This window comes from Asterias rubens, chromosome 1, assembly GCF_902459465.1.
Source record: "Asterias rubens chromosome 1, eAstRub1.3, whole genome shotgun sequence".
Taxonomy (NCBI): Eukaryota; Metazoa; Echinodermata; class Asteroidea; order Forcipulatida; family Asteriidae; genus Asterias; species Asterias rubens.
In genome coordinates, this window is record NC_047062.1 from 7,526,725 (window position 1) to 7,540,585 (window position 13,861).

General features: G+C 37.3%; 1 protein-coding gene across 4 annotated transcripts in view; it reads left to right on the forward strand.

Annotated features, from left to right (window-relative positions):
- Positions 1-13,861, forward strand: part of LOC117288475 (phosphofurin acidic cluster sorting protein 1-like) — an 82,275-nt gene that overhangs the window by 1,902 nt on the left and 66,512 nt on the right. For all 4 annotated transcript variants that reach the window (XM_033769356.1, XM_033769378.1, XM_033769363.1 and 1 more), the window contains exon 2: positions 13,612-13,699. In XM_033769356.1, the coding sequence (XP_033625247.1) occupies positions 13,612-13,699 (88 nt within the window). The remainder of the gene's footprint in view (positions 1-13,611; positions 13,700-13,861) is intronic.

The window sequence follows — 13,861 nt, forward strand, 5'->3', positions numbered from 1 at the left end:
TCAATGCAAGTATAGTAATACTATTTCAGTGTACTTGCTGCATTTATTGCATTAAGTTTGGTAACTGGCAAATAAATAAACAGTCGAATGAGGAAGTGGACTGTTTATCCACAAGTATGACAACAGTTTTTAAAGCTTAGTCAGTGGTTGTATACTTCCCCTGATGGGCTTCCCTTTTGCTTTGTAGATTCTTTCAGTCATTTTAAAATAGTGTTTGTTTTTAAGATGGATCTTCCCGTGCTTGAAGGTAATTCACCCATGACATAGAGATCTAGTATTGGCCAAATGCCAGAACATCTGAAGACCAGCCAAACACTCCTTTCCAGGATGTTAGGAGGAGCCCATGGGTGCTTTAAAGTGACAGCTAGCAGGCATGCACACAAGTCTGATGTTGGTTAATAATAAATAAAAAAACAATACAGGCCTGGTCCCACTGCAGCGATAACGAGAACGATAGCGATAACAACGCCAAGAGAACGTATTCTATTGGTTGAATGAGCGTGTGCGTATTCTGCGTGGAGCAATTCAACCAATAGAACGCGTTCCCTTTGCGTCGTGATGGTTATCGTTCTCGTTATCGCTGCAGCTGGACCGGGCCTTTAGACTATTGAGTCAACCCACTCCGTCCTCCATGGCCAGCAGGACCATTTTTTTGGAGTAAGCTTGTCATTTCAAGTAGTCCCCAAGCTTTTTCACAAGTTGATAACTTGGGCTGCTTTTTTCAATCACTTAACTAGTCAACTGGACCACTCGGAGAGAATTCTGACTTGTCCTCGGGTGTTTGAACAAGCATTTGGCCAGCAATCCACTGTTAAAAAACATAATGAAGGAGTCCTCTATGATAGAACTTCATTGTGATTGGCTTGGTTTGTAGACACTTGGCAAGTATTTGCCTTGCAGTGTTGCAGTATTTAACCATGATCATTTGATCTGTAAACTATTATAGTGTACCCCATGTGCCTCTCATACTACATGTATGCCCTTAAATTGACGTTCTAGAAATGGGTTAAGTATTGTTTCTATTTTTTAAAATCAAGCAAGCAAACTAAAGCAATAATCAGTAATGTTAACATAATAGTTTGAAACAACATGTCGAGCTGTACGCACTTTCATTTAGAAAATGTTTACACACCCGTACTAGAGAATTTTGCCAAGCCTACGTTTAAAAAGAGAATTTGGCCAAGCCTACGTTTAAAAAGAGAATTTTGCCAAGTCTTATGTTTAACATACACAATGTAGACCCACACTCATTGTTCTGTGTATACAGTACAGTATGTTGTGATAATATTCAAGGATACGTAAGGCAAGGGTTCAAGGTTGGAAACAGGCCATAGGAATTCTATGTTTATTCATTGATAAACTAGATGCTGCACTAAGCCATGAGGTTTTTTTTGCAGTGTGAAAGGGTTTGTGGTTTGACTGGAAGCCTGTGTCACATGATAAGGTGTTATGACTGGATCAAACTGGAATAGTGATGAATTTGTTCAGTCCTATAATATTGTTGTTTACTTTCTTTGATGACTTCATTGTGAATGAACTGCTCCCCTTTTCAGGGGACGATGTGTTTAATGTTAATGTACCTAAGCTTTACCTTTCCTGGTTGTGATTATAAGTGAAGAAACAGCACGATACTTATTTACTTTGCTAGAAAATTTTTCATAGACTAGGCAAAAAAAAAACCAAAACTTAAGGCTACGAATTATTTTCAATCAGATCGAGCAGCCCAAACAAAGAGGCGATATAAATATTTTTAAAATTGAAAAATTTCTATAGGCCTTACTGTTAGTACCCGATAACACTAACTAACTTACAAAATACAACATTTTGGGGGGTTTAACCTTTAAAAAAATGTGTGTTAGCACTGCATAGGGCCTACTCAGTACACTTTTTCATGACTTCTGGAGAAAACAAATCACAGTCATATTACTCGCATTGGATTTAAACCAATGACCTTTGCAATTCTAGAGTGGTGTCTTACCAACTAGGTCTTGACAACTATACTAGACAGTGTCTCTTTTATGAGATACACTTTTTGTAGTAACTTTTACCATTATGATACTCGTTAACTATTGAAAGGGCGGTATGGTTGGCTTAGGGTTACCTCAGTGGTTTCTTCCCTGACTTTCACCTCTGTTGACCCCAGTTCAATTCCCGGACTGTTGCATTAGTATGCGTTAGGTTTTTATTTCCAACCTGACTCTGTGTGTTTTCCCTAGCTGAGTTTTCCTCCCTCGTCTTAAAACTTAAATTTCTTCATTTTGAGTCTAAGTAAAAAAGTAGGTACGATGTTTTCATAGGGATGCTTTGTTGGACTGTATTACTCAGATTCGACTCAGCATGAAACTGAAAAGTCCGTGCCCCTGTTAGAGGTAAATTCTACAAAGACTCAATAGGCTTTTCTTGAGTACATGTCCTTGTCATGACTCACGGTACACCACACTCCTCTTTTGTGTAGGTGAACATAGAGTTTGTTTTCTCTTAGTATTTGCTCCAATCACAGCCATTGCTAAATCATTGAGCCTTGTGGAACCCGCATGGTGGTCAGGAGAAAGGCATGTAGGTCATCAGTAGCAGGGCTTTCCTACTTTAAATGTATTATTTAAATTTCTGGTAATGCAACCAAGGATGCATCATAATAAGTGTGAACTTAATCTATCTTTTGTTGTTGTTATTTATTTAGGACTAAAAAACAGTGTTAAATCCCCCAGTTACAGCAATGCTATTGTTGAAATGTAAATTGCTCACATGGTCATGTTTACCCGGCCTTAAATTGTTTTCAAAGCTCGGCCGAAGGTGAGACCTGTTCTTTATTACATGACAATGATCCTGCAAGGTCTTAAACAGCCGTAAAGGCCAAGTCACTGCTCGTTTATTTTCTTAAATGATCATATGTTTTCTTGAAAATATTAACCCCTGGAGGAATAATGGGAGACTTTATTTTAGACGGTCCTTTTTCATGGTAGTGGGCGTGCTCATACCTATTCGTGCAGTACTGAGCATGCGCGCACTCGCTCAAAGCCACAAAAAAGGACTTTTATGTCTGCCTGCTGCCGCCAGCGTCTCAAAAGTCTCCTATTGGCTAGGATAATTTGTCATGATTTTGAAAGGCTCAGTGGTTGGAATGAATCCATCATTATTTTATATAATAAAAACAATTATATTTCTGGTTTATATTATTTTAAAACAAGTTGACATCTATAGCTGTGTCTAAGGCCAAAACTGCTCAAAATGTATACAAGATGAAATCAAAATGCATTTAGAATATTAAAATTATATATTTGGCCCTCTCCTAAGAAACATTTTCCAGGGAGTTGATCAACCATTTGAAATCCTTCACTGTTGTAGTACAGCTGTGCACATTATTCCTAAAAGTGTGCTTTGTACTATTGGTGCTACTATCCTTCACTGTGTAGCATGCATGCACTCCCCACATAATGTTGTTTTTGTAGGCTGGCATAGTTTATTCATCATTCAATGCTGGATGATTGAATGGTCAGACAGTACATGATGTATGTAGGTTGATGGAAATGAATTTAAACTCAATACAAAAACTACTGATGTATAAAGACCTTTGAGGCAAATATACCACTCGATTTTTTGTTTGAACCGCTCGGTTGTGTAAAATCCTATATAAATGTATTAGAATGAAACAGCCCCAAACCTATGAAAATATTTCATTTAAAAAAAAAGGCTGATAGCGTTTTTGAGATATTGCTAAAAATCTATTAAAGCGGTTATGTCCAATCAGACAGACTAGAAATGTGAACTGCATGAAACTTTTCTCAGATCTCGAAAACTTTTCTCAAAACCCTCTCTATAAAACCACATGTATCCCTTTAGGTGCTTTAAAGGGAATTTGTTTCTCAAAAAGTCATATCAACAGCTGCAATGTTTCTTCTTACTATTATTAGTAAGTTTTTATGGTAATTAATTTAAGAAATAGTTACCAGAAGGTATGCCAAACTATACGTGCACTGCAAACTGGTCCTCCCTGTGCTGTAAGTGTGCTGTATTTCTAGTTAATGCTGATCCAATCTCCTCCTCCATGGCCAGACCACCTGCTTGAGGTAAATTATCATTTTTAAATACAATTGAATAAATTACTCAGTGGTTAAATCGTATTTAATAGCTCGTCTGGACTCTGGGCTGGTTCTTCCGGTCAGGTGCAATATGCAGATGTTTTTCATTCCTAAAATACATTGCTGCCCCAAAGTACAATTCAAAAGCTGACATCTGCATAATACCTTCTGTAAGAAAACCCCAAAACAAACAAACAATGTCGGTAAAGATACAGACTTCATTTGTGTGTTTATTGTATGTTCTGTTCTTCCCAGTTTTTCTACAAACTGGTCTGGGATTATGTTATACAGATCATTAGCAGACTGACCATGCAACGTTAATTTTTTAATTGTTAGGCCACATCTACGCATGCACATACGTACAAGTAATTTGAATGTGACAATACAATGTAAAATGCAAAAATAGTAGGTTGTCTTACATTTTGACCCTAACAGAGTCTTTCTTGAATGCTACTATGACAACACAACACACATTATAAACAGGGATGAGAGTGCAACGGAAGCAGTCAAAAGGAAATTACAAACTACTAATTAAATTGATGATTTAATTCTGATTTTCTGTTTTCTTTTTGAGAGCGCATACAGTCTTTCGTGGCTTTACACATGAGCAGGTTTTGTATAGCAGAGGAGCAAAATGCTATGCAAAGTGTGTCAGTTGCTATTCAAAAACCATAATTTGCTATTCAATATTACAGTTCATCAGTGTGCACAAATTTGTTTCAGTCAACATATTTAGCTACAAGTACCGGTATGCAAAAATGCTAGATGAAATCCTTCCCTGAAATTGTAGTGGGAGTTCCTTCCTTGCTTTCACCTTTCTGTATACTTACAGGACAGCCAGACACCTAAATGACCTATTGAACGTTTTTTTCTATTCAAGGTCAGACAAGAACTTGTTTTGTCTCCAGCCTCAAGCACATTTTGTACCACCTTTTGTCTGCCATTGTAAATAAAGGCATACTTCATGGGGCATGGTACCATGGAGGTAGCTGAGTACCCCTACTGTACCACACACTGTGTGGACATTCTACATTTCACCAGCTGTACTATGTTCTGATGTGTTCATTAAAGCCACCTGGAAGTGGTATTTTGTCAAAATTAAGCTTTTGTCTCTAAAATATGTGTTCAGATGAGAGGAATAAGAATAAACAGTTAACTAAGGTTCTAAACAAGTAGGATCCATTTTATTTACAAATTTAAAAGTAGGCCCGATCCGAGAGGGCGCTGTTCGTGATGTCAATCGAGGTGCGATATTTGAAGAGAAAATGTGTAGTCTGGCCTGTACACTTTACTGGGTACCTGATAAGTATGATGCCTACGTACAGAACTACGGTCACGAGCACTGCACGCACTGTATGGCTGCTGTGCGGACGGTCCACTCAGATTACCCAGCACCGTGATTCGCATGCAGTGCCAACACAAGATAGTGACGCTTGGCGCAAGCTAAAAACATGCCCTCAAAGTTGAAACAATACCAGATTTTTTTCACGTTTAGGTTCGCCATGTCTTTCAGGTACCTTCTTCGACTTCCCACTAGCTGGAAAAATTGTTGGGATGGCGTCATGTTTTAGAAAAGAACTTTTCTCTTCATGACAAAATGTGTGGTGTAGTCTGGATTCTCGAAGCACGACGGCTCAAAGTGTTTGCTGCACAGCGCTGGAAAAGACGTCAGACCAGACCACTTTGCAAACTGACCTCCATCTTCAGTTGTTTTGCTGCATCCAGCAGCAATACACGTGGTCAACATTGCCGGAAAAATTCAAGAAATAAACCTTTTTTCGAAACGTACAAACTCACGACTAGGACTTGCATGTAGTTGCGCAGACGTGTGTTAGATGTTCGATCGAGGCAAAGTCTTCCTCGATTGACGTCACAAAAGGGATAGGCGGAGCCACCCCCAAACAACTTATCTATTTTTTAAACATACATCATTACAAACAACTACTCTTTATTGATCATAAAAATAAACTCTAAGTCCAATGTTTGAAGAAAACAAAATTCTATTTCCAGGTGACTTTAAACGTTGGGAATTTTCTTCCCCCACGGTTTAAGTAACATGTTCTAATAATAGAGTGCATACCTTGTACTATTGTCCCTGACCCCAATTTCAAGGAGCTGCTTTTAAAAGCGTGTTACTACGTACATGTAGGCAGTCTTTTAAAAGCAAAACTAAGCAGGACACCAGGAAAGGAAACAGAAAATATGGCTTAAAAGTTTAGCACAAATTAGCTGGATGCCAGTCATAGATGGTGATAAGACATGTTTTTTTTTTGCTTTTTTTTTTTTGCTCACATGTTCTGGTAAGCAAAGTTTGTCTACTTGTGCTTTTAAAACACTGCTGTCTGAAATGGGGCCCATGGGTGGATTTCTCAAAGAGTTACATTGTAAGAGTAGTCTTATCTCAAGTACTCGTTCTAACTTAGGACTAGCCTTAAGTTTGAATAACTCCTGAAGAGTCCTAGGACTAGTCCTAAGTTAGGAATATCTGTATCAACGGCTGGCACTGTAAACATTTATGCATCAGAAAGGTAATTTTCTCAAATTGTCCGTTTCTAAAAGCATCAGAAACAGGAAATGAAAAAATGGATGTTACTTTTTTTTGTCATCTGAACTGATAAAGTGGGCCACTGAAATGGCTCAAAGCCCTGGCACTCAGGCAGGCAGGCTCACCCACCTTCATCGGGAAAACAACCAGGAAGAAGTTTGTTGTCATGTAAGTCACAGCACAGCATAATAACGGTCGAATAATGGCCCCCAAAAAAAGATTTGTGATTTAATTGCCTGAGAGGGAAAGCTCTTCCGCTGAGCATGATATTTCCACATCAGATCAGAGAAGTAGGTCACCTAAGCTGTTTTCACTGATGGACAATTATAGCATGGACCAGTTCCTCTCTCAGTCTGTTATCGCCATGCTGTTTTGATTTTACTCTATGATTGTACAATTAGAGGCCGTGTACATGTACGTCACATTTTGGCTGTAATCGTGACCCTGTGTGCGGACTTGTTATGCACACACACGTCCAAGGTAGTATGGCAGATCCTCCCATATTAAATGAGACAAAATGATTTTGTTGTCACAATTCTGGTAACTATGACTGGATCCTACATAATTAAATGAGTCTACTAAATGATTTCATTATCAGAAATCTTCTTGCCAGCTATGATTCTTTGAGCTTAATTGAAGAAAGGGCATGACCACTTTTCCTGAAAAAAAAGGGTCCAACACGTGAATGTTGACTACAGTATTACAGTGTGTGCTATGTAACATTAAAAAGGGGCTCGCAGGAAAATTACAAGTAGACTCTATACTCAAAATTAATATTTTGTAAAATGAAATTTTATTTGACACTCTTTCAGAGCAAAATTTTAAATATGACATCAGACATCAAAGGCAAACAGTGTGTACATTTCAAAGCTCAAATGTCAAATTCAATACCTTTTTGATTGAATATCATCAAAATTCAGGAATTAACTGAAAATTCTCTGTACAAAAACATACCTGTAGACCTTCTGTATTTGAAATGTGGTGTCATAAAATGTTTTAGGATTTTGACAAAAAATGCATAAAATGATATCAAATCAAACATTTTATGCATTTTACACCATTTAACATGAGGTAAAACTGGTTAGAGACTTATTACCCCCCCCCCCCCATTTTCATAAGTACTTTGTTTCTTTGAAAATAAGTGGATCGTATATCTGAATTTGACCTTGCCAAACATGTAGTCAGCCAAATGAGTTAGCTCAACGTAGTCCATTGTTCATATTAAATGGGGATGACATTTCATATTAGACGTTTTTACTAGCATTCTGCCAGCGGACCACTGTTGTATGATACGCAACACAAATGCCATAGATAAACATTTAACTTACACGGTTTAAAGAAGACGTAATGATGGTAGAAAATGTCCATTAAAATATTACTTGTTGAGGTACTGTAGTGTTGAGAAATGAGTAAAACTGTTTCCCAAAATTAATTTTCGTCTCAATGAGACAAAATTTATTTTAGTATACAACAGATTAACATCTCCTGATTCCGTTGATTGTGATTTTCCTCTTTTTCTCAAATCTCGATGACTAACGCATCTGAAACTTCTACATGTGAACTTTATGCATCTTCATTCACAGTGAGTAGAGATTCATTTCATGGCCAAAAACTTGGTCTACAAAAGCTATCAAAACCCTTTGAGGGAGACAGATGCAGGCAAGATGAGGAACCCTAATGCCTTATATTCTTACAAAGAATGTTGTATATTCCTCATTATTTATCAATTCTACATGGAAGGGATCATTTTTTCATCAATGTGCATTGAGCCAAGATGCAGTCAAGTCTTACTAATGGTTTCCAGTTGACTGCCAGCTATTTTCATTAATTACTCTAATTTTATAAAACGAAAGAAGAAATAGCTGGTTGCATACTGTTTAACCGTTTCCAATTTTACCAACTGAAATAACCCATGGATTTGTGTGGACCATAAAGTGGTTTTAAAGGCTTAGTTAGAAATAGTTTGTTTATTTATTTAGAAATGTATGGTTCTGCACTAGTTGTTTTGGTGGGTAGATCAATTTGTCTATTTTTTTCTGTTTGCATGTTTGGTGATGCATTAGTATACACATAATGAATGTTTATGAGTGCAATGGTGCGAATATGTTCATGAGTTGAAAGATGGAATGTTCTATTCAACGAGGCGGAGCCGAGTTGAATGGAACATTCCAGCTTTCAACGAATGAACATATTCGCACCATTGCACGAATGAAAAACATTCATTATTTGTTTTATATAACATCCAAGTAGATCTTTGTCATTTTGATTGAAAGATACAACTTTCAAAACAAACAATTTCAACTGTAGAAGCCGAATGCTAGTAATTTTACCATGCCTTCTTGCAGTAACACCTGCTGCGTTACCAAAGACACGCGCACGCAGTGATGTTTTTACTCAGCTTTTTCGTTCCATCCGAAGAGTACCATTGCACGCTGCCAGCGTGCAATGGTACTTTTCGGATGGAACGAAAAAGCACGGTGAGTGACTCAGCGTGCAATGGTACTTTTATTTGCTATCACGTGACGGACAATCCTCCAATCAAATGGCAAGGATCTGCTTGGGTGTTATATAATACATTTTAACCACCAAATTAATTCATACAGTCAGTGAACAAACTGCTTTTTTGCTGCTTAAAGTTAAGGCAAATGTTCTTTAGTCCAAAGGTCGTTAACCTACCGGAGAAAGGCAATTAGTAGCTGGTTTTATTGTAAGTATTTGTAACTTTTTAACAATGTATAATGATTAGTTACTTTTAAAAGTTCCTGTATTTTTTTGCTTGTCTCGCACAAAAACTTTCAAAGCTTCGTAATATACGTTCTGTTCAGTTTTAGATTCAAATTTTACTTAAATGTTTTTACTGTTGTTTTCATACATGTCTCATTTCTAACAAAACATAAAACAAAGAAAAAGCAGATGGATGTGAGATGTGCACAGAACAAACTCCAATTATCTTTTTCATCTTATACTGTACTTTGTATCCAGCCTCAATCCTCATCTTCAGAGAAAAGTCAGCAACAGCTAAAGTAATCCCCCTCGGCAGTTTCAATCACATGGGTTTCTCATCTCTTAACTTTTCCCCGTCTCATTGTCGTCTCAGTAAACAGCTTCCCGTTCATTGAACCGGAGTCTTGCCTCGCTTCTTAACTCGTATGTTGTCCTCGTGCCCCAGTTACATGTATGAGGAGCAAGACATTTCACGGAAAGCTCTTTATGTGAAGCAATGAAGGATGGTGATGATGTACATATGTACATGTACTATGTTCTGTGTTTGTTGGCGTTTTTGAAGACTGCCATGCTATTCTTCCTTTTTCGCAATCTGAGTTCCGATGTTTTGCGCTCAGAAAGGGTAATTAAATACTATTAGGAACATGTAAGTTTCTTTGGGAAAAATAAAGGGGCATCAAGGCTAAGTCTTGATTATTATTCCAAAAGGAACATGGCAAGGGCCAGAAAAGGGCAAGGGGGCAATTGCCTGCATTGTGTCTTCATGAATATCAGGTCACAGGGCATTTCTATGCAGCTTCTGCAGCTTAAAGGATTTGGGTACTTTTTCCAAAATGTCCATAGATTTACATTAAACTTACAGGGTTTGAAGATAATGATAGTGGAAAGCTTCCCTTCAAATCTTACTTACTGAGGTGCTGTAGTTTTTGAGAAATTAGTAAAACAATGTCATGAAAATCCGTTTGTAAATGATTAAAATAATTTTCGTCTCATGAGACGAAAATTATTTTCATGACATTGTTTTACTCATTTCCCCAAAACTACAGCACCTCAGCACGTAGTATTTTCAGGGAAGCTTTCTACTATCATTATCTTCAAACTGTGTAAGTTTAGTTTAAATCTGTGGACATTGTGTATTTTGTCCTACAAAAGTTACATAGACCCTTTGAGACCAGAAGAGGTTCCATCCAGCCTTTCGTGTCAAGATACTTGTACATACTTAGCCATTTGATTTGAATTTGGACACTGCACATCGGCATGTAGTGTAAAAAATAAAAAACATTTCAAATTTCTGTATACTTTCTTATAACGTTATGCTCCTACGTTTGTAAATGTTGATTTTGACAAGGAAATTGAGCAGACAGTGTGCATGAGTTTTGCTTCTTAAAAGCATTCAAGAGGGTTAGAGAGCAGATTTGCAAACGAAGGGTATTTACATTATAATACAGTGTACCATTAAGAGATTATGCATTTAATGCTGTACCATGAATGCACTGTATTGTGTGGGTAATATTTTGCAACTTAACCAATCAGTTGTATACAATTTCAAAATAATGATATTTCCTGAGATCCAGAGAATCCGCTTTAGAAGGTTTTTTGTTCACAGTACTTTGGAAAGTACAGAGTAAACAGTGCTTAATACAATAGTTAAGGGGTGAAAAACGCAAATAGTACTTGTTATCCCTGATACAAATTTGAATCAAATTACATTTCCATTTGGGCAATTTGTTTGATTTATCAATTTTGCTCTTATTCAGTTCCTGAAGGGCTAATAATAGAAAGGCATTTTTACTTGATAGATTTCTTTAAATAGGAACGTTTTGATAAGCTTCCACATTTCCTTCGTTCAAACCGGACCTTAACTTCCCTCAAAACCCAAATAGACAGCACCTTGTTGTGTGTAAGCCATTTCCTATGAGATATTGATAGGGTCTTCTAATACAGTACCAGGAATATTACAATGCATGCAATGTAAGTTTTACAAACACTTTTCTTAATGGAAACCAACGGTGGCCCAAAGCAGTGGGTACCTCGTATTTTTAATGCATCTTTCATGAAGTAGTATTATAATCGTTTCACACTACGTCAGGAGGGGGTCTGGATCTCTGTTATAAATATCGAGGGTCCTTTTAGTCATTATTTCACAATGACAACTGTAATTTGCTACTTTCTTTTTAACATCGATGTGATTTTAGTAAAGATTCCTTGTTTTAAGGTCTCTAGGGTTCTCCTCAGGTTTTTTTTCTTCAAATTGTGGGGCATTCTGGACCCAAATTTGTGGGTGCTAAAACATGAAACAAGGTCTTTGAAATGTTTCCTATTAAGTGTTTTTAGCCCAACTGTGCAATCTGGAGAATTCTATGGTTTTCTCTTCATATTTTTTTGGGGTGAGAAAAAATAAATTAAAAAATTCATTGTTATTACTTTTGTTTACGTATCAGCGGAAATGTGCAGATATTGGCATGCAAAACATGCGTAATGGCTTGGTACACCAGCTTGTGTATACGGAGAACCCTAGACTCTCATGTGAATGAAAAAACCAAAGGCCTTTTTAGTTGATGGTTTGCCTTTAATCTCTGCTCTTGATTGATCCTCCAAGTGATTATTCCATCCTTAAGTCCCAAGGCCATTCCTTCATGGTTGAATCTCCTCTTTGCTGCTTGATGAAGTTGTCCTCATCAGGGAAATCTGACTTGCATTGACTGCTGGTCACCACCCTTCATTTTAACATGAACCTCATTAGGCAAGCACTTGATTCACATGCGGTTTGCGAGGGAGAACTTTAATGGTTTGCCATTAAGTGGTTTTCTTTTTTAGAAGCTAGCCACAGAACACTTGCCCTTTTGTTTTTACAAGCTCACTAGAATATTAATGTACAATATACTACATAGTACCATAACAATAAATATATTTTTTGTTTTGCAATTAGTTGTCTGAAGGAACTCAAACTGAAAAAAGTTAATATTCTTTATCCCCGATGCAAATTTAACATCTATTATATGTCATCGCGGTATCCGCTGCCAAAACCGAGGATTCAAACTGCCTCTAGCTACCGGGCAACCTTGGTAGTCTAGTTGGTAAGACACTGCTCTAGAATTGCAAGGGTCCTGGGTTCGAATCCCAACCAAGTAATATCAGGCATGCAACTCTTCCGCGTTTCCGCGGAATTCCGCGTTTTTTTTTCTTTCTCTTTTTTAAACATAAAAAAAAAATTGATTTTTTTTTTCGGATTTTTTGTTGTTAGCCTAATATATGCCTGGGAACAACAGTGTACAACTACAATCATGTAAAATAAGCCTAGTACATGCTAACAATGCACCTAAGAGCCTAATAAACTAACATTTTGTAGGGTACCATTGTGGGTATCGCACTTGCATTGTGCCTTTAAAAACTTTCCTCTTTTTTTTTTCAACGGGCAGTTGCATGCCTGTAATATGCATGTGATATTTTTGTTCACAGGACTCGGGGGAAAGTACACAGTGCTAACACACATCGATGTATGGGTAAAAAAACAAAATTAATATTCTTTATCCAAATCATTATCTATTATATTTAGAACTCAAACTGGTCGCTAGTGATCGGTGGACACAAGACAGTTACAAGATTGAAAGACAAATTTGATATTCACATGCAGCTCATTCATATAAAAAACAGTTTGCAATAATCATGCTAAACTGTGTAGAAAGTTCTTTCTCATAAGATTCTGGTCTTATAAAACAAATTCTGGATTTCTTCAAACTTCAAGCTGTGACATGTAAGGGTACACATGTACATGTACATGTAATCTTTGATATTCATGGAATGGAAAGATTATGTAACAGTTTATGACCAGTGAAAGGTGAGTGTAGGCTCTGAGTGTTCAGGAATGAATCATGGAATGATTTCCTTCCTCCTTGGTGCTTCATACATAGTCATTGTAAATCCACTTCAATGTTTGTGAGGTGGGATTTATAACTACCTCCATGGTAACACCACGCAAGGTCAAAGGTTTCTCTATCAACAAATCTAAGGGATGGGTACCCTTGTAGTCCATCGTGTTCAACTTGCCCCAAAGCACGACATCAGATTGCGAAGCCTGTCTGTCAGTGGAGGGCAGTGTTCCTGTTAATTGTCTGCGTGTATAATATTGTTTGTTGTATTAGATATCTGGCGTCATGCTCGATCCTTGACATGTGATGTCATATCTTGTTGCTATTATATGTGTCCCTCTCAGTAGAGGGCAGTGTTCATCTTATAATTGTCGGCGTTTGTTTGTTATTTCAGGTTATGCAGTCTGAGGTTAACTCGCTTAGTGGTGCTTAAGAACCTTGAGACCGACTTGGGTTCCGTCATCATCGCTGTACGCATGCAGGTAATTTATTCCACCTTTGGTATGACAAGTGTACAATGTTATAAAATGTGTAAATGTCTTGGTTATCCAAGACAATTCTGAGATTTGGACTTGGTTTTGATGGATTCAGAGTATGGTTTCCTGCATTTTATGTATGCATTAGTGTTCACTGGCCTTTAGGAG